Source organism: Petromyzon marinus, unplaced genomic scaffold (assembly GCF_048934315.1).
Source record: "Petromyzon marinus isolate PM22_M1 ecotype Great Lakes invasive population unplaced genomic scaffold, UKy_Petmar_22M1.pri1.0 PM_Scaffold_1, whole genome shotgun sequence".
Taxonomy (NCBI): Eukaryota; Metazoa; Chordata; class Hyperoartia; order Petromyzontiformes; family Petromyzontidae; genus Petromyzon; species Petromyzon marinus.
In genome coordinates, this window is record NW_027423057.1 from 5189313 (window position 1) to 5204090 (window position 14778).

Genomic DNA, 14778 nt, shown 5'->3' on the forward strand with positions numbered 1-14778 from the left:
AGTCATAATTTCCATCCCTGACGCCAAAACTTATTTCAGGCTGTGCAAGAGATAATGACATGGGTTAATTGTCACACAAGCCAATTAGAAAGCTGCCATGCTGTTAATGGTTAGTAAACTGAACTCACAGACCAGAGGTCGCTAAATGGGTACACCACAGTTAGCTGATCGGCAAGTCGTGTGTGATGCAGCAAAGTGTGGCTTTCAGCCGGCTCTTCCAACACATCTGGTCAACGTGGAAAAGGAATATGGGACCTTCCTGGTGTGGACTAATCAGTTTCAAAGACAATGCATATATTATCAGAGCATGTTTCCATGTTCACCACAAGTACGTGTGGTTAATGCAGACAGGATTCCTTGAATAAGGATTCTGTTTGGTGTTTTAACATCTTGACACCTGTTGTATTGCCAGAAAGGGTAAACCCTATTGTTATATGGAAAAGTAGACCAAATACTCGTAAAGAGTTCGCTCTCATGAAGGTCTTTTCACCAGTGGTGGTGTGACCAAGCAATTGCAGAGCTGCACTTTTATATAAGTCAGGTCAGAGCCAGATACACATTGGAGGATAAACATCCCACGGTGGCTGGGCAATTGTTGTGCAATAATGTCAGGTCAAACTTACTTAGAATATTTACAGGTGCATTTTATTCATACCGTATATATTAATGCACACATTGTGTAGTGGTATTATTATTAAACTCACCTTTAATGACGATGACCATAAACATGATTAAGAGTGTGACTATTAATGAATGTGCAACTGTACGATGTGGACGTAGCGGAGGGGCCCCCCACGGTGAGCGGTGACGCAACGCGCGCAGTGGCCCGCGTCACGTGGTTGACACCTCACGTGCACAGAGCGAGGCAGGCAGAGCCAGAGGGGGGGGGGCATTGCCTAGGCGACGTTGGCGTCCTCGCGATCTACTCCACGGTCAAGCTGCGTGTCACTTGGTGACCCCCCCACCGCCTCACTGCGCAGTCAGAATTGGGTTACAAACAACTTGAGGGGACGCCGCCGCGTTACCGTCTCGTCTCGCTCAACCGCGCAGTTCAAGAAAGTAGTTCGGCGTCGACCGCTCACAAGTCGCCTTATGGCGGTGCGCGTTCCCTAAATGAAGGCAACCGCGTTATAGCGTGAACACGCGGGACAGACCCAGTTGTCGTGTGCGGGTCAACTCCCTGAGATAAACTTGCTGCCGACTTCATGCGTTGTATACGCCCAGTGCTCAGCCAATTGTTGTGAGTGTCGCTCCTCTGCCCTCTGTTGTTAATGGAGGGAGACTGCACCCAACTGCCAAGTATCATCCTTCGCGAGCCTCTTCAAAACGCTCATCTTGACACCGCTGCAAGCAGACATCGGCCTTGACCTCACCCCACAACAGTGCAAGTTTAACTGCTCAACATTAAAACACAACGATGGGGTCGCTTGCACCAATCGCACAACATCACAGCATTGACTCTCAACTGTTACTTGTGTAGAGGGGGTCACATGTGTCACCATAATTGTCCTAATCGTGCTGCGAAATATTTTCCTTGCCATATTACCTGTGACAAACAGAATGAGTACAACTGGTAAGTTAAATAAAACCAGAGGTGGGCAACCTGTACTTTAAAATATTATTCATAGCAGGCAATTTGAATACGACTTATAGAAACACCGATGCAGCTATACACAGGCCAGATTGTCCGGATATTCGGTTGACACTAATAGGGTTTATTTGCCAGTATTGTAGATTATTTGAATTACATTTGTTTGGGCGTCAGGGTGGTGCAGTGGTCACGCCCGTGCATGGCATCTTCTGAAGGAGTGCCTGGTTTCGCTTTCCTAATTCTGGTCCCTTTCTCTGCATGGGTTTACTCCCATAGCAAAACAACAACAAAAACATACACTGTAACTGGTACTAGCCAAACATCTGGGATTGTTTTTGTTATACTGCATTGCCCAAAATGGCATTTGGTGATAAAAAAATTTGGCAGGAATTGATGCACTAATGCAATTTGAACTCTTACATATTTTTATTTCATGACTTGCTTAGCGTTCATATTCTTGGTAAAGTCACGTAAATAAAGTCACGTAAATAGAAAACAAGAAATCAAATTCAAATTAAATAATTAAATACATAAACCAAATAAAAAATAAATTGAAAATAATAAAAGCAAAAAACCCAGGACGTTTCAATCGCAACACAAGCGGTCTTTATTTTATTGTTTTTTGTTTTCTATTTACGTGACTTTACCGAAAGAACCAAGAATATGAATTCCTGCAGTCACGAAAGTTTTAAGTCAAAATTTGCTTCGCGTTCCTTTACTTTGCCCTCCTATCTGTTTGTACTGTTGTTTGTTGTTGTAACTTTCTGACTCGCCCCGACTGGACATCTGTGAAAAAAAGAGCTTCATAGCTCATCAGATTCGTCCAGCCTAATTAAAGATTCTGATTCGGACATTAACTGACCCAGTTTTCGCGTGGAGATCACGGCCAGGATGTGGAACAAAGGGACCCCCGGTCACACTCACGTGGAATGCCTAGGGCATTGCACAGCATTTAAATGGACTAGTTTTGTGAGATTGAGTGGTGGCTTAGGGAAGGCCTTTATTCAACAATGTATATCATGGCCGATAATAATTTTTATAGTCATACACCATAGCCCACGATTTCCTGCACCGTTCATTCACTTGAGGAGACTGCGCATGGTGGAGATGGATGACCCTCGGTATCCTGTCCCAAAGTGATTCCAGTGGTTCAGGTAGTGGAAGAGTTGCTAGAGCTTCTGGCTCTTGCCGAAGCCTTGTGACTTTGGGATGAGAGCGTGGTAGGATGAGTGAAGCGTGGTAGGATGAGTGAAGCGTGAAGCTAAAGCTCCTGGAACATCCTGTACCCAAACAACACCAAACATTCAAAATCTTACAATGCTGCTGTTCCAGTATGAACAACATAACAATGAACAACATTTTCACAAATTCAACGTAATGCAGGAAATTGAGTGGCTCGAGGTTAATTTCAATGTCAGAGCACCGAGCCAATGCCATTGAGGTCCTCCGTTCAAAATTCAGTGAGCCATCTATCAACAAACGTTCCTGCGAATTGAGGGCAGGAATGCTGTGGTCTCAACTTAGTCACCAATGGCTGCACAGTAAACATCATGTCAAATGTGTTTTTGTTCACTGAAGCATATCCCAGCTCTGAGGGTTTGAATTCCATTTGACGTGTAATGAATTATCTTCAGCTTGGATTTCTGGTAAAGCACATCAGTGGCAACTTGTCTTCCTTGTTCGACAAACTGTGTTTCTGGAACATTCAAGCATCCTCAAGTGCCGTGGATAAGTAAGAGTTTTATCGTTCCACTAGTGTTTTGTGCACCGTATCAGCTTTAACAGGATTTGCCCAAAAAGCCTTAGCAAGGAAGGATGAGTCTTTGTAAGTTAGCAAATAGAGAGGGTGGAGACCTCAGCATGTAGACATCTCAACCACAACTCTACCTGGTCTCTGTTATTTATTTAATGAGCCAGCCCTTGCCACACTGAGGTTATACGAATGAACCTTGCATGCCACAGACAGGGCAGTGAACGGCAGTTGCTGCTATTGTTTTGGTTGTTTGTAGTTTTTTCTTACCCAGCGATGGCAAGCTCGTACTCCGAGTGCCCATAGAAGGAGGCTGGGTCAAAGATGACGGGCCCTTCATTAATCTCTGCAGCGTTCCCAGTCCATAGGTCACCGTGGAGCAGTGCCGGAACCACCTCTACGTCCCGGAAAAATTCCCCCAACCGAAGCTGCACACCACGCAAAAAACAACACCACTTTATTCATGATAACGTTTTTTTAGAGTTAGATCGCATAAATTTACATGCGTCGTACACCCACTCCAATTGCCATTAGGCAATTGCCAGAAGTCAGAACGCTTCTGGCAATTGCTTGATGATGCTGGGTGTAATCACCAGCGAAAGGTCGTACTCGTTTGAAAATGTTCTGCGTTTCATCTCTAACACACCAGAGTGCCGAAGCAATAACATAAATGGCACGTTCTGTTCATGTCAGAAACATTACTAATGGGCTGTGTTGGGTGGATGTGGGTGTACGACGCATTTACACTTACGCGATCTAAGCCAAAAAAAACTTTATCATGAATAATATTGGTCGCGAAAGCCTGCGTGTGAAACACGTTACCTTTAAAGTCCCCTCGAAAACCCACTGCGATCAAATGGGTTTCCCATATGGCTGTGCACATGATGAGCTACACTGCTGCATGTATTAACTCTTTCCTGTTCCGAGATGACTGCAAGTTGCGGGGTGCATCCCGTTCACCGCTGAATCTCGTGTACGTCATCGGAACGTAATAGGAAGTAAATATTAAATAACTTTATCGGTACCGAGGATCCCACAAGGCCGTGCGGGAAAGTGTGTAGCACAGTTTGGTACCAGCTATAATAGAGTGCTGTCCTGTCGCTACGGTGCTCTGCGGCTAGTACAATGTCTTTAAAAACAACGGCGCTATGCCTCTCTAAATAAAATTACCGCTGAACCGCTTGCGCGTTCCGAGATTCGGTGGTGAACGAGACCCATTCTGAAATGAGCAGTCGTCTCGGAACGGGAAAGGATTAAGGGCGAGAGTGAAACAGCTTACGAACCTGAAGCCGAGACCAGAGCTCGTGGGTTTCCCGTTCACCGTAGTCCTTCTCTATCATGTCCAGCTGAAGCTGCAGTCGCTGCCGTGAGAAGAACGTCACCCAGTCCTCCTGCCACTCATTCAGCTGGTGGCATTAATATAGTTTTATTACGGACATTTAAAAACATAAGCAAATAATACCTACTTTATTTGGCCAATCCTTGACCTAAAACAGTGATATTCACTCATTTTCGGAGGGGGGCCACTTTCGCGAATAAGACATTATCAGTGAAAGAGCCATCTCACATTTGAAACCATTGGGGGGTTTGACAGCATGATGGGGTGTTTTCACTTGTGTGTATTGTCGGGGACTGCACGTCAGAGGTCGCAGTAAAAAGGACACCAGGGACTGCCACCGGCCCGCGGGCCTTGCAATGAAGAACACGGACTTAAGATGTCACCCAGAAACGTTGAATTGTACGTACAAATGGCTGGGTAATTCTTAAGACATAATTCGACACTCATGTTATGTACCGATTATCATGCTGTAGTCTTTGAACATCTCATTTCAGCCACCAATTGATATCCTCATAAAAAAATACAACAGCATTGATCCTAACGATAGGTTCTGCGCTTAATTCCCGCAACTCCGCTTAGCACGGTTGGCTATGTACGGTGGAAAGGAAGTTCAACATACATTCATACAAGTCTGTCAAACCCGGCTCTGAGTGTAATTGGTAATTAGCGAAAACATAACTAATTATGTGAACACTGGTTATGCAAGATCGATCTCTGAGGGAACTTCAGTGACATCTGGTGGTGTCAGTTGTAACTGTGTGCCCTGTTATCAATGGTACAACTGTGTGCAATGGAAGAAAATATATGCATTTTTTTATCAGATATATTGTTTTATAAATTTGTGTACTTATGCAAAATTCGTGATCTGATCCCATCCGTGAAGGATGTCATTCCTGATTTACAGTACCCCGGGGTTTACAAATTGAGTTGTACCTGCGGTTATTGCTACATCGGTGAGACAAAGCGACATGTCTCTGACCGAATTCGCGAGCACAAATCAGATTTGAAACACGGCAAAACGAATTCTTCTGCCGTAGCTGATCACTGTTACAACGCTGTGGGGGATCACGATATAATTTTTTCCGATACCAAGGTTCTTTGCAAACCCACGGGCTTTTATCAGAGATTTGTTCATGAAGCAATTCAGATCTACAAACACAGACACAATTTCAACCGAGAGGATGGTTTCAAATTAAGCAACCATTGGAAAGATGTTCTAAATCGAACTAAACATTAAACTAATTTCAATGGTACAGTATATTTTTCGAGTAGTGGTACCCCAAACTTTCGCAGCTCTTATAAATTCCCATTTTCACACCATCAACGGGTAAAATCCCCCTCCCTCCTTTCCCCCCCCCCCCTCGCCAAACTGCAAGTCCACCGGCACGTACACCACCTCTTTGCTCGCACACAGGTCCGATGTCTGAGCGTGGTTGTGTTTCGCTAAATTCTCCTGTTTGATGAGTACTAGGTGCCTCGGTGAATGTATATACTCTGACTTTAACATAGCTATTTCTGTGACCAGTTACTAGCTAATCACTAAACTATTTAAATGCTAAATTCTATGCTAATTTCCTTTGTCAAGGGGCACCTCTGCGGATGTGTATACTTTAACTTAGCTATTTCAATGAGCCATTTCAATGCTAATTTATATGCTAATTCCTTTGTCAAAGCCCGTGGTCTTCTTCTTCTTCTCACACAGCTTAAATGTCGTGATCTAAGCGTGGCTACTTCCACTCCAGCGCTGTCCTCCAGACAGGCTCGTCCCTTCACCTGATGAAGGCCGCTTGTGTTGTGGCCGAAACGTCGTGATTATTGTTGTTTTATTACTTACCTACATGACTTTACCGAACAGAACCAAAGAGTATAAAATGTACGCCAATCTAGTTCTTCTTAAAATGTAACCTTAAACCAATGTTACCATCATCAGTGGTTAATAGACTATTACACAAAGGACTCTCATATTTCTACGATGTAATACTAATTAGACTGACATCTGAACAACAACTGATTTCACCGCTCCATGATAAAACTAATTTAATCAAGTAAACATTATTGCCGTTCCTATAAAACTTTGGTCACCTAGGCTGTCCTTCAACAAAAGGGTATATTAAATCTATAATATAGTTTTTCTGGGTTAGATCGCATAAAAATAAATGAGCCGTTAAACCCACCACCACCTAACAGCCAATTAGTAAGGTTGTCACGTAAACGGAACATGCCAATCCGCTACTTGTACAGCAAACCGAAGTGATGGAGAGAAAATCCACAACATTTACAATCTGAGTATGACGTTTCGCCAGTAATTACAACTATCATCATTAGGTGGACAGCCAAATTCGTAGAGAAATCCTCCTGTTTCATTCCTTGGAGGGATAGATGTGATGACGTCACTTGTGAGCCCTTCACGAATTGGAATGTTCTGTTTACGTGACAAACCTTACGAATTGGCTGTGTCGGTGGTGGCGGGTTTAACGACAGATTTATATTTCAACGATCTAACCCAAAAAAAACGATATTATGGATGATATTGGCCGCGAAAGCCTACGTGTTCAACGGGTATATTAAAATTTAAATGGGCTACAACCAGTTTCATGACTTTAAAGCGGAGATCACATGTGGGATGTAACCACAGCATATAGCCGTATGAAACCCACATACTCTACACCTCCTGCCCAGGGTCCATACCTGTTGGGAGAAATTAAAGACTGAAATTTTTATCAAAATCTGTAAAGCACATGAGAACCTTAATTTAGCAGTCTCAAACTGACTGGGAGCCCTGTCGTGACGGAGCAGCTGAACAATGCACAAAATCATCAACGCATATACAGATATATACCAAGGGTGACCAACTTTCCTGACCCTACCAGCAGCATATCATAATCTTCAGATGGCCGCGGGAGCCACAAGAGATAAAGATTAGCCATACAGAAGTTGACTCGTGTCGACTGGCTGTGGAATTTTGAGTTTAGAAATCTCAGTGCCCTGGGAGTACTCATGGCCTGCCTCCGATACCAGATTGTTCTCACTTCATATAAAGTTAAATTGAAGAGTTACAAATTAGCAGCACCTCTACAGAGCCACACTTGAACTGCCCAGGAGCCACATGCAGAAGCCGAGCAATGGTCTGGCCAACCATGGTATTTTCTGTACATTATAGACTTGTAAATCTAGCGTATATAAAAAATTAGCTGAAAACATTTATTTGAGCATTTACTCTATTGCCCTTTAATGAATGAATAGCAAAACTACATGAACTCTCTCCTAAAGCCTTCTTTTGGCTAGCAGACCTTGACATTTATCTCCTGAACATATTGCGATTATATTCTTGGTTGTTTCAGCAAAGTCACGTAGAAGGGAAATAATACAAATAAAACATATAATAACATTTTCACGACGTTTCGGCCACAACGCAAGCAGACGTCCTCAGATGAAGAAACAGAGCTGTCGGAAAGACAGCGTCTTAATGAACACTGGGCAGTGAACACTGGGCAGTGTTCATTAAGACGCTGTCTTTCCGACAGCTCTGTTTCTTCACCTGAGGACCGCTGCTTGCGTTGTGGCCGAAACGTCGTGAAAATTTTATTATATGTTTTATTTGTATTATTTTATTATTTCCCTTCCACGTGACTTTACCGAAAGAACCAAGAATATGAATCCCTGCAGTCACGAAAGCTTTAAATCGAAAAATAATGCGATTAGCAAAAATATAAAGGGACGCAATGTTGAATGCTCTAAGTCTCCTTTGCAGAAGAGTTTGCCCTGATGGACTTAAATACAGATACTTTTAATAGCCATAATTCATATATTACCCAACATAATTCATATTCTGAAAAGTACATTGCACACACATGAACAATACAGTTCCCTTCATCACAAAGATGGCTAAAACAAAGAGATGAATGTGATTAGGTGTGGAAAATCATGACCGCTGGCTGGTTGGTTGTGTTCATGTATGAAATAATGACAGCATGTGTCTATCTCATTCACTAGCTCAATCACTTGATTTTTACGATTAATAAACAGCTGTATGAAATGTGTGTTTGTTTACACACACATCGCCTGTTTACACATATTCATTCGATCCGATTAGCATGCCTACTCTCAGTGCGAAGGAATGTCAACATAATACATAGTTGACATGATGCTAGGGTTGGATCGGTGGGCCTAGTTTTCCACATGTTTTACATTTTCATGATTCAATACCGATAGTTTTCTCTTCCTTGTGAAGCCTCTCTCCAATCTTCCTGTTGTGAAAGTGCATTTCAGCCAGATGCTGCCCCAACAAGCCTGAGCCCCTGTCAGAGTGTACAACACAATAGACCTGTCAAAGAAAACATTAACTTTATCATGCCAACAAACCCCAAGTAATAATTCATATGCAAACTAAAGTACATCATATTTGTCCAGGTGGTCTGTGGCCGAGAACCTCGCTTGAAAATACGAATATATCAGTTCACATTCTGGTTTGGGTGACTCAAAACAATATTCTTCTGGGGTTTATACAATGAGTGTTACTTCCTGGGAAGTCAATCCTATGTAGACTATAAATGAAACCATTTTTTATTTTACCAGAGCTATTTTTCAGAACCGACCTGGCCACAAATGATAGCCTAACGAAGTGGCTTATCACAGGGAAATTTATAGCAGCCAAATGCTCAAAATACTCATGTTTCTAAATGTGCAGGGAAAAACTAGAGAAACTGGAGAAAAACCTGCACGACCACGGGGAAAACATGCAAACTTCAAAAATACAGCAGGCGTCAAGGTCGGGATCGAACCTACGAAGTTCAATATACCAGGCGAGGTAGTTAACATCTCCTAGCCACCATGGCGCCCCATTCTCTGACTTATCCACCCACCCACCCACTCGTAAAGCCACCCACCCACTCACTCACCCTGCCACGTACCGAATCTCTAAACCAACAACTCAACCACCCACCCACTCATCCAACCTCTCACTTACTAAACCAGCCACTCACCAACCCACCGACCCACTCATCCACCTATTCACTTAAAATAGTTCAACTACAATTGAATTATTTAAAATTCACCAGGTAAGGCCCACTGAGCTATATAGATCCTTGTCGGAAACGACGTGGCAAACAAATGATAGCTCAAAGAAGTGGCTTATCACGTGGACATTTATAGCAGCCAAAGCCTCTAAATGTATATTTCTAAATATGCATGAAAAACTCGGAGGTCCCAGAGAAAAATCCATGCAACCACAGGGAGAACATGCAAACTCCAAATATACAGGCGTCACGATCGGGATCGAACCCACGATGTCTTATACAAATGGCGAGGGAGTTAACATTCCGCTACCCTGGCGCTCCACTCTGACTCAGCCTCCCACCCACCCACTCAAACACCCAGCCAAGCACTCATGAACCCAATCACCGTGGCACCCACTCAATCGCGAAACCCACTCACTCATCAACACACCCAGCCACTCACTTAACCACTTACCTACGAACCCACCTGCATACCCCCCACTCACTAACTCAACGACCCACTCACTCAACACTCCACTAACCCACCCAATCACCTATTCATGCCCCAAATCACACACTGACCCATTCACCCACTTAATCTATAACTCATGCACTCACCCACCTACCTGCTCACCAGCCACTTATCTACTCACCCACCCACTCATCCTGCCACCTACTCAACCTCTAACCCACCCACGCACCGAACTACCCACCTACCCAATCACCCATCCAATAAACTACAACTAAACTATTTTGTATTTTACCAGGTAAGCCCCACAGAGCTATATAAAACATTTTAGAAGTGATCTGGTTACAACTGATACGTGAACGAAGTGGCTTATCAAGCTGACATTTCTTCTAAACAAATCTTGACTCTAAATGCGGAGGGATAAATCTGGAGGACCCGGAGAAAGATCTACGAGGACACAGGCAAAACATTAAAACTCATAATATACAGGCAGCAGGGTCAGAATCGAATACACGATTTCCTGTATACTCAGTGAGGTAGTTAATATCTCACCATAGTGGCACCCCGCTCTCTGACCCACTCACCCAATTACACACTAACTCACCCACTCAACCTCCCACATTAACTTACCCACCCACCAGTCACTCCCCCATTCACCCAACCACCCCCTCACTCACCCAACCACGCACCAACTCACCTACCCACTAACTCACCCACCCATCTTCTCCCGCACTCAGCCAGCCACCCGCTCAATCACGTGCCGACTAACTTACTCACACACTCACAGACCAATACACCCATTCACTTACCCACCCACAATCTCACTAGCCAAGCCAACCACCCAGCCCCTCACTCACCCACTTATTCAATCACTCACTACCCCACACACTCACCCAACCACTTGCTCACTTACCCATACGCTAACCCAACCACTCACTCACCGAATCACCCACCCACTAACTCATCAAAATTAATTCTCAACCACTCACCCAACCACCCACGCAATCTCATACCCACTAACTCACTCACCTACCCATTTATGCACTCACGCACCCACTAACTCACTCACTCACGCACCCACCAACCAACCCACCTACCCATCTCTTCACTCACTCACCCACCCACACAGTCAATCACTCACCTACATACCTACCCACTAATACTCACCCACTCATCCAACAACGAACTCACCAACCCACCCGCCGACTCACTCACTCAGGTACTAACCCACTCAACTTCTAACCCACACACTAACCACCTAACCACCTACCCACACACTCACTCACTCACCCAAACACTCACTCACTCATCCACCCACCCAAACATCCACTCACCCACCCACTAATTCACCCACCCACTCACTCCCTCATCCATCCACTCACCTACTCGCCCATCCACTCACTTACTCAATGAGCCACTCACCTTCTCACCCAGTACTTACACATCAACTGACCCTGCCACCCACTCAATTTCTAACCCACCCACTCACCCAACCAGCTGCCCACTCCCTCAGCCACTCACCTACTTACCCACCCCACTTACACATCCACTTACCCTGCAATCCACTCAATTTATAATCCCCCACTCACCCAACCACCCGCCCACTCATCTACTCACCCATTACCACGGAATTATTCACCCACCCATCAGTCAACCACCCAATAATTCAACCACTCACAAACTAAATCGCCTATTAATTAAACCACCCACTACCTCAACCACCCACTAACTTAACCACAGAGCCACTCACCCACTCAGCAAGCCATCCACTACTATATCTCTAACCCAATATCTCACTCACCCACCGCCCACTCACCTACACACGTATGCACTCACTCACACGCCGCTCACTCACCTACACAATAAATTATGTTTATTTTACCAGGTTAGGCCCAATGAGCTACATAGCTCGTTTTCAAAACAACCTTCACCACAAATAAACCGACCATTAAAATTATAGACTGATCATTTCTTTGTCAGTGGGCAAACGTATAAAATCAGCAGAGGATCAAATACTTTTTTCCCCTCACTGTACATTGCGGGGGTCACAAAAATATCTCCAAAATCCTGAATAAACACAAGATCCAGGTCCGATTCAACACAGTACAAAAAATCCGTGATCTGGTTCCATCTGTAAAGGATGTGGTTCCAGACATACAGTACCTGGGCGTTTACAAACTAAAGTGCCTCTGTGGTAGCAGCTACATTGGAGAAACCATACGACATATATCGGACCCCATCCGCGAACATAAAGCAGACTTGAAACACGGTAGGACGAACGCCTCTGCCGTGGCAGATCACTGTTATAATTCAGTGGGCTCACATGACATTGACTTCTCCAAGACAGAGGTTCGTTGCAAGCCAACCAGCTACCATGAGAGATTCGTTCATGAGGCCATCCACATATACAAGCACAGAGACAATTTCAACCGAGAAGATGGATTCTGGCTTAGTAACCATTGGAAAGATGTTTTAAACCATTTCGGTTCTTAATTGATTGTATTTTATGGTGATTTTCAGACCGCAGCCCTTTCGCTGGCACTGCCTCTTAATACTTCTCACACCACGGTCAATGGTATGGTTTACAACATGTAGTATAATAATTAATAGTATAACATTGTAATGTTTAACATAACTCATAAGGCAATATATAGCATCGTAATTGCATAATGAATATACATCAGTGTGGTATATAGTTGGGTTCATAGAATAAGACATAGTGTAATATCACAAGTCTAATAGTTTATAATCTAAAGTATAGGGTAGTGTAAAGTAACGCATTGTATAATTCAAAAGTGGAATTTGTCTATGATGTGATGTTATACCATGTAGTTTAGATTGGAAGGTATAATATTGTATTATATAGTAGTCCAGTTTACAGCATAGTCATAAGGCAACTCAGGAAACAACAGCGCACCTTGGCTGTTGCACTTGCCCCTTTTCTTGTTTCCTCTCTGCCTGTGTTCCCAGCCCCCTCCCTCCTCCTCTCCGGAGGTGATGCAGGTAACATGCAAATTCATATTTTAACTCCGCCCACACAGCTTAATAGACGCGGTCCTTGCATGTCAGCGTTCATTCAAGCTCTGTCTTCCGGACAGACCTGTCTCTTCACTTGAAGAAGGCCACTTGTGTTGTGGCCAAAACGTCGTGATAATTTTATTGTCTTATTTTATTTTATTATTTTATTCCCATTCTACGTGACTTTACCGAAAGAACCAAGAAGATGAATCCTTGCAGTCATGAAAGCTTTAAACTGAAATTTACTTTTTATTTCACCAGGCAAGGCCCATTAAGCTATATAGATCCTTTTCAGAATAGACCTGGCTACAAATGAAAGATATACGAGTGGCTTATCACAGATACATTTATTGCAGCCAAATCCTCTAAACGCATGTTGCTTCTAAATGCAGAGGGAAAACCCTGAGGATCTAGAACAAAATCCAGGCGACCACGGGTGAGAACTTGCAAACTCCAAATATACAGGCGACAGGGTCGGGATCGAATCTACCACCTCCTGTATACAAGGCAAAATAGTGAACATCTCACCACCTTGGCGCCTCACTCTCTGACTCAACCATCCACTCACTTACACGCTAACTTACCCACTCAATTTCCCATGTTAAATTTCGATTTAAAGCTTTCGTGACTGCAATGATTCATCTTCTTTGGTTCTTTCGGTAAAGTCACGTAGAATGAGAATAAAATAATAAATTGATAAAATAAAATAACATAACACAATAATATTCTCACGACGTTTCGGCCACAACACAAGCGGCCTTCATCAGGTGAAGGGACGAGACTGTCTGGTAGGACAGCGCCACTCCAGCGCTGTCCTACCAGACAGTCTCGTCCCTTCACCTGATGAAGGCCGCTTGTGTTGTGGCCGAAACGTCGTGAGAATATTATTGTGTTATGTTATTTTATTTTATCAATTTATTATTTTATTCTCATTCTACGTGACTTTACCGAAAAAACCAAAGAAGATTCCCATGTTAAATTACCCACCCAGCCGTCACTCACCCATTCACTCACTCACCCAACCCGTCACTCACCCCTCCGCTTACCCACCCACTCACTCATTAACTTGCCCACCTATCTTCTCAACCACTCACCCAGCATCCCACTCAATCTCATACCAAACTAATCTACACACACACACCCACACACCCACTCACTGACCCACTCACCCAGCCACCCACTCAATCTCGTACCCACCAATTCAATCACTCACCCCCCATCCAAGCATTCAATCACCCATTCACTCACCATTTAAATCTCCCACTCATCCAATTACCCTCCCACTCATCCAATCACCCACCCACTAACTCAAACATAAACATCTATTCACTCACCCAATCCTCCGCTCACCTACTCAATCACATAACCACCAACTCAATATCTAACTCAAACACTCACCAACGAACTCTCAACCTCCCACACTCATGCACTCACCCACCTAACCAGTAACTCAACCACACAAATCCACTAATTCACCCCTTTGCTCAGCCAATCAATCACACAACCACCCACTCAATCTATAACCCATTCACTCACTCAACGACCCATCTTCTCACCCACTCAGACAACCACCCACTCAACCACACACTAACTGATCAATCCACTCATTTACCCACC

The 14778-nt window shown here is 43.9% G+C and overlaps 1 protein-coding gene across 3 annotated transcripts in view; it reads right to left on the reverse strand.

Moving 5' to 3' along the window:
• Positions 1-1694: 1694 nt before the first annotated feature.
• Positions 1695-14778, reverse strand: part of LOC142922534 (fructosamine-3-kinase-like) — a 52363-nt gene continuing 39279 nt past the window's right edge. For 2 of the 3 annotated variants that reach the window (XR_012940140.1, XM_076063328.1), the window contains exons 2-4: positions 4625-4747; positions 3612-3769; positions 1695-2871 (exon numbers count right to left, since the gene is read on the reverse strand). Coding sequence is in view for 1 of the 3 variants with exons in the window: in XM_076063328.1 (XP_075919443.1) it covers positions 2853-2871; positions 3612-3769; positions 4625-4681 (234 nt within the window). In the remaining 2 variants the exon portion in view is untranslated. Of the gene's footprint in view, positions 2872-3611; positions 3770-4624; positions 4748-8886; positions 8979-14778 lie in introns of all 3 variants that reach the window. The other variant, XR_012940139.1, reaches the window with a different exon arrangement.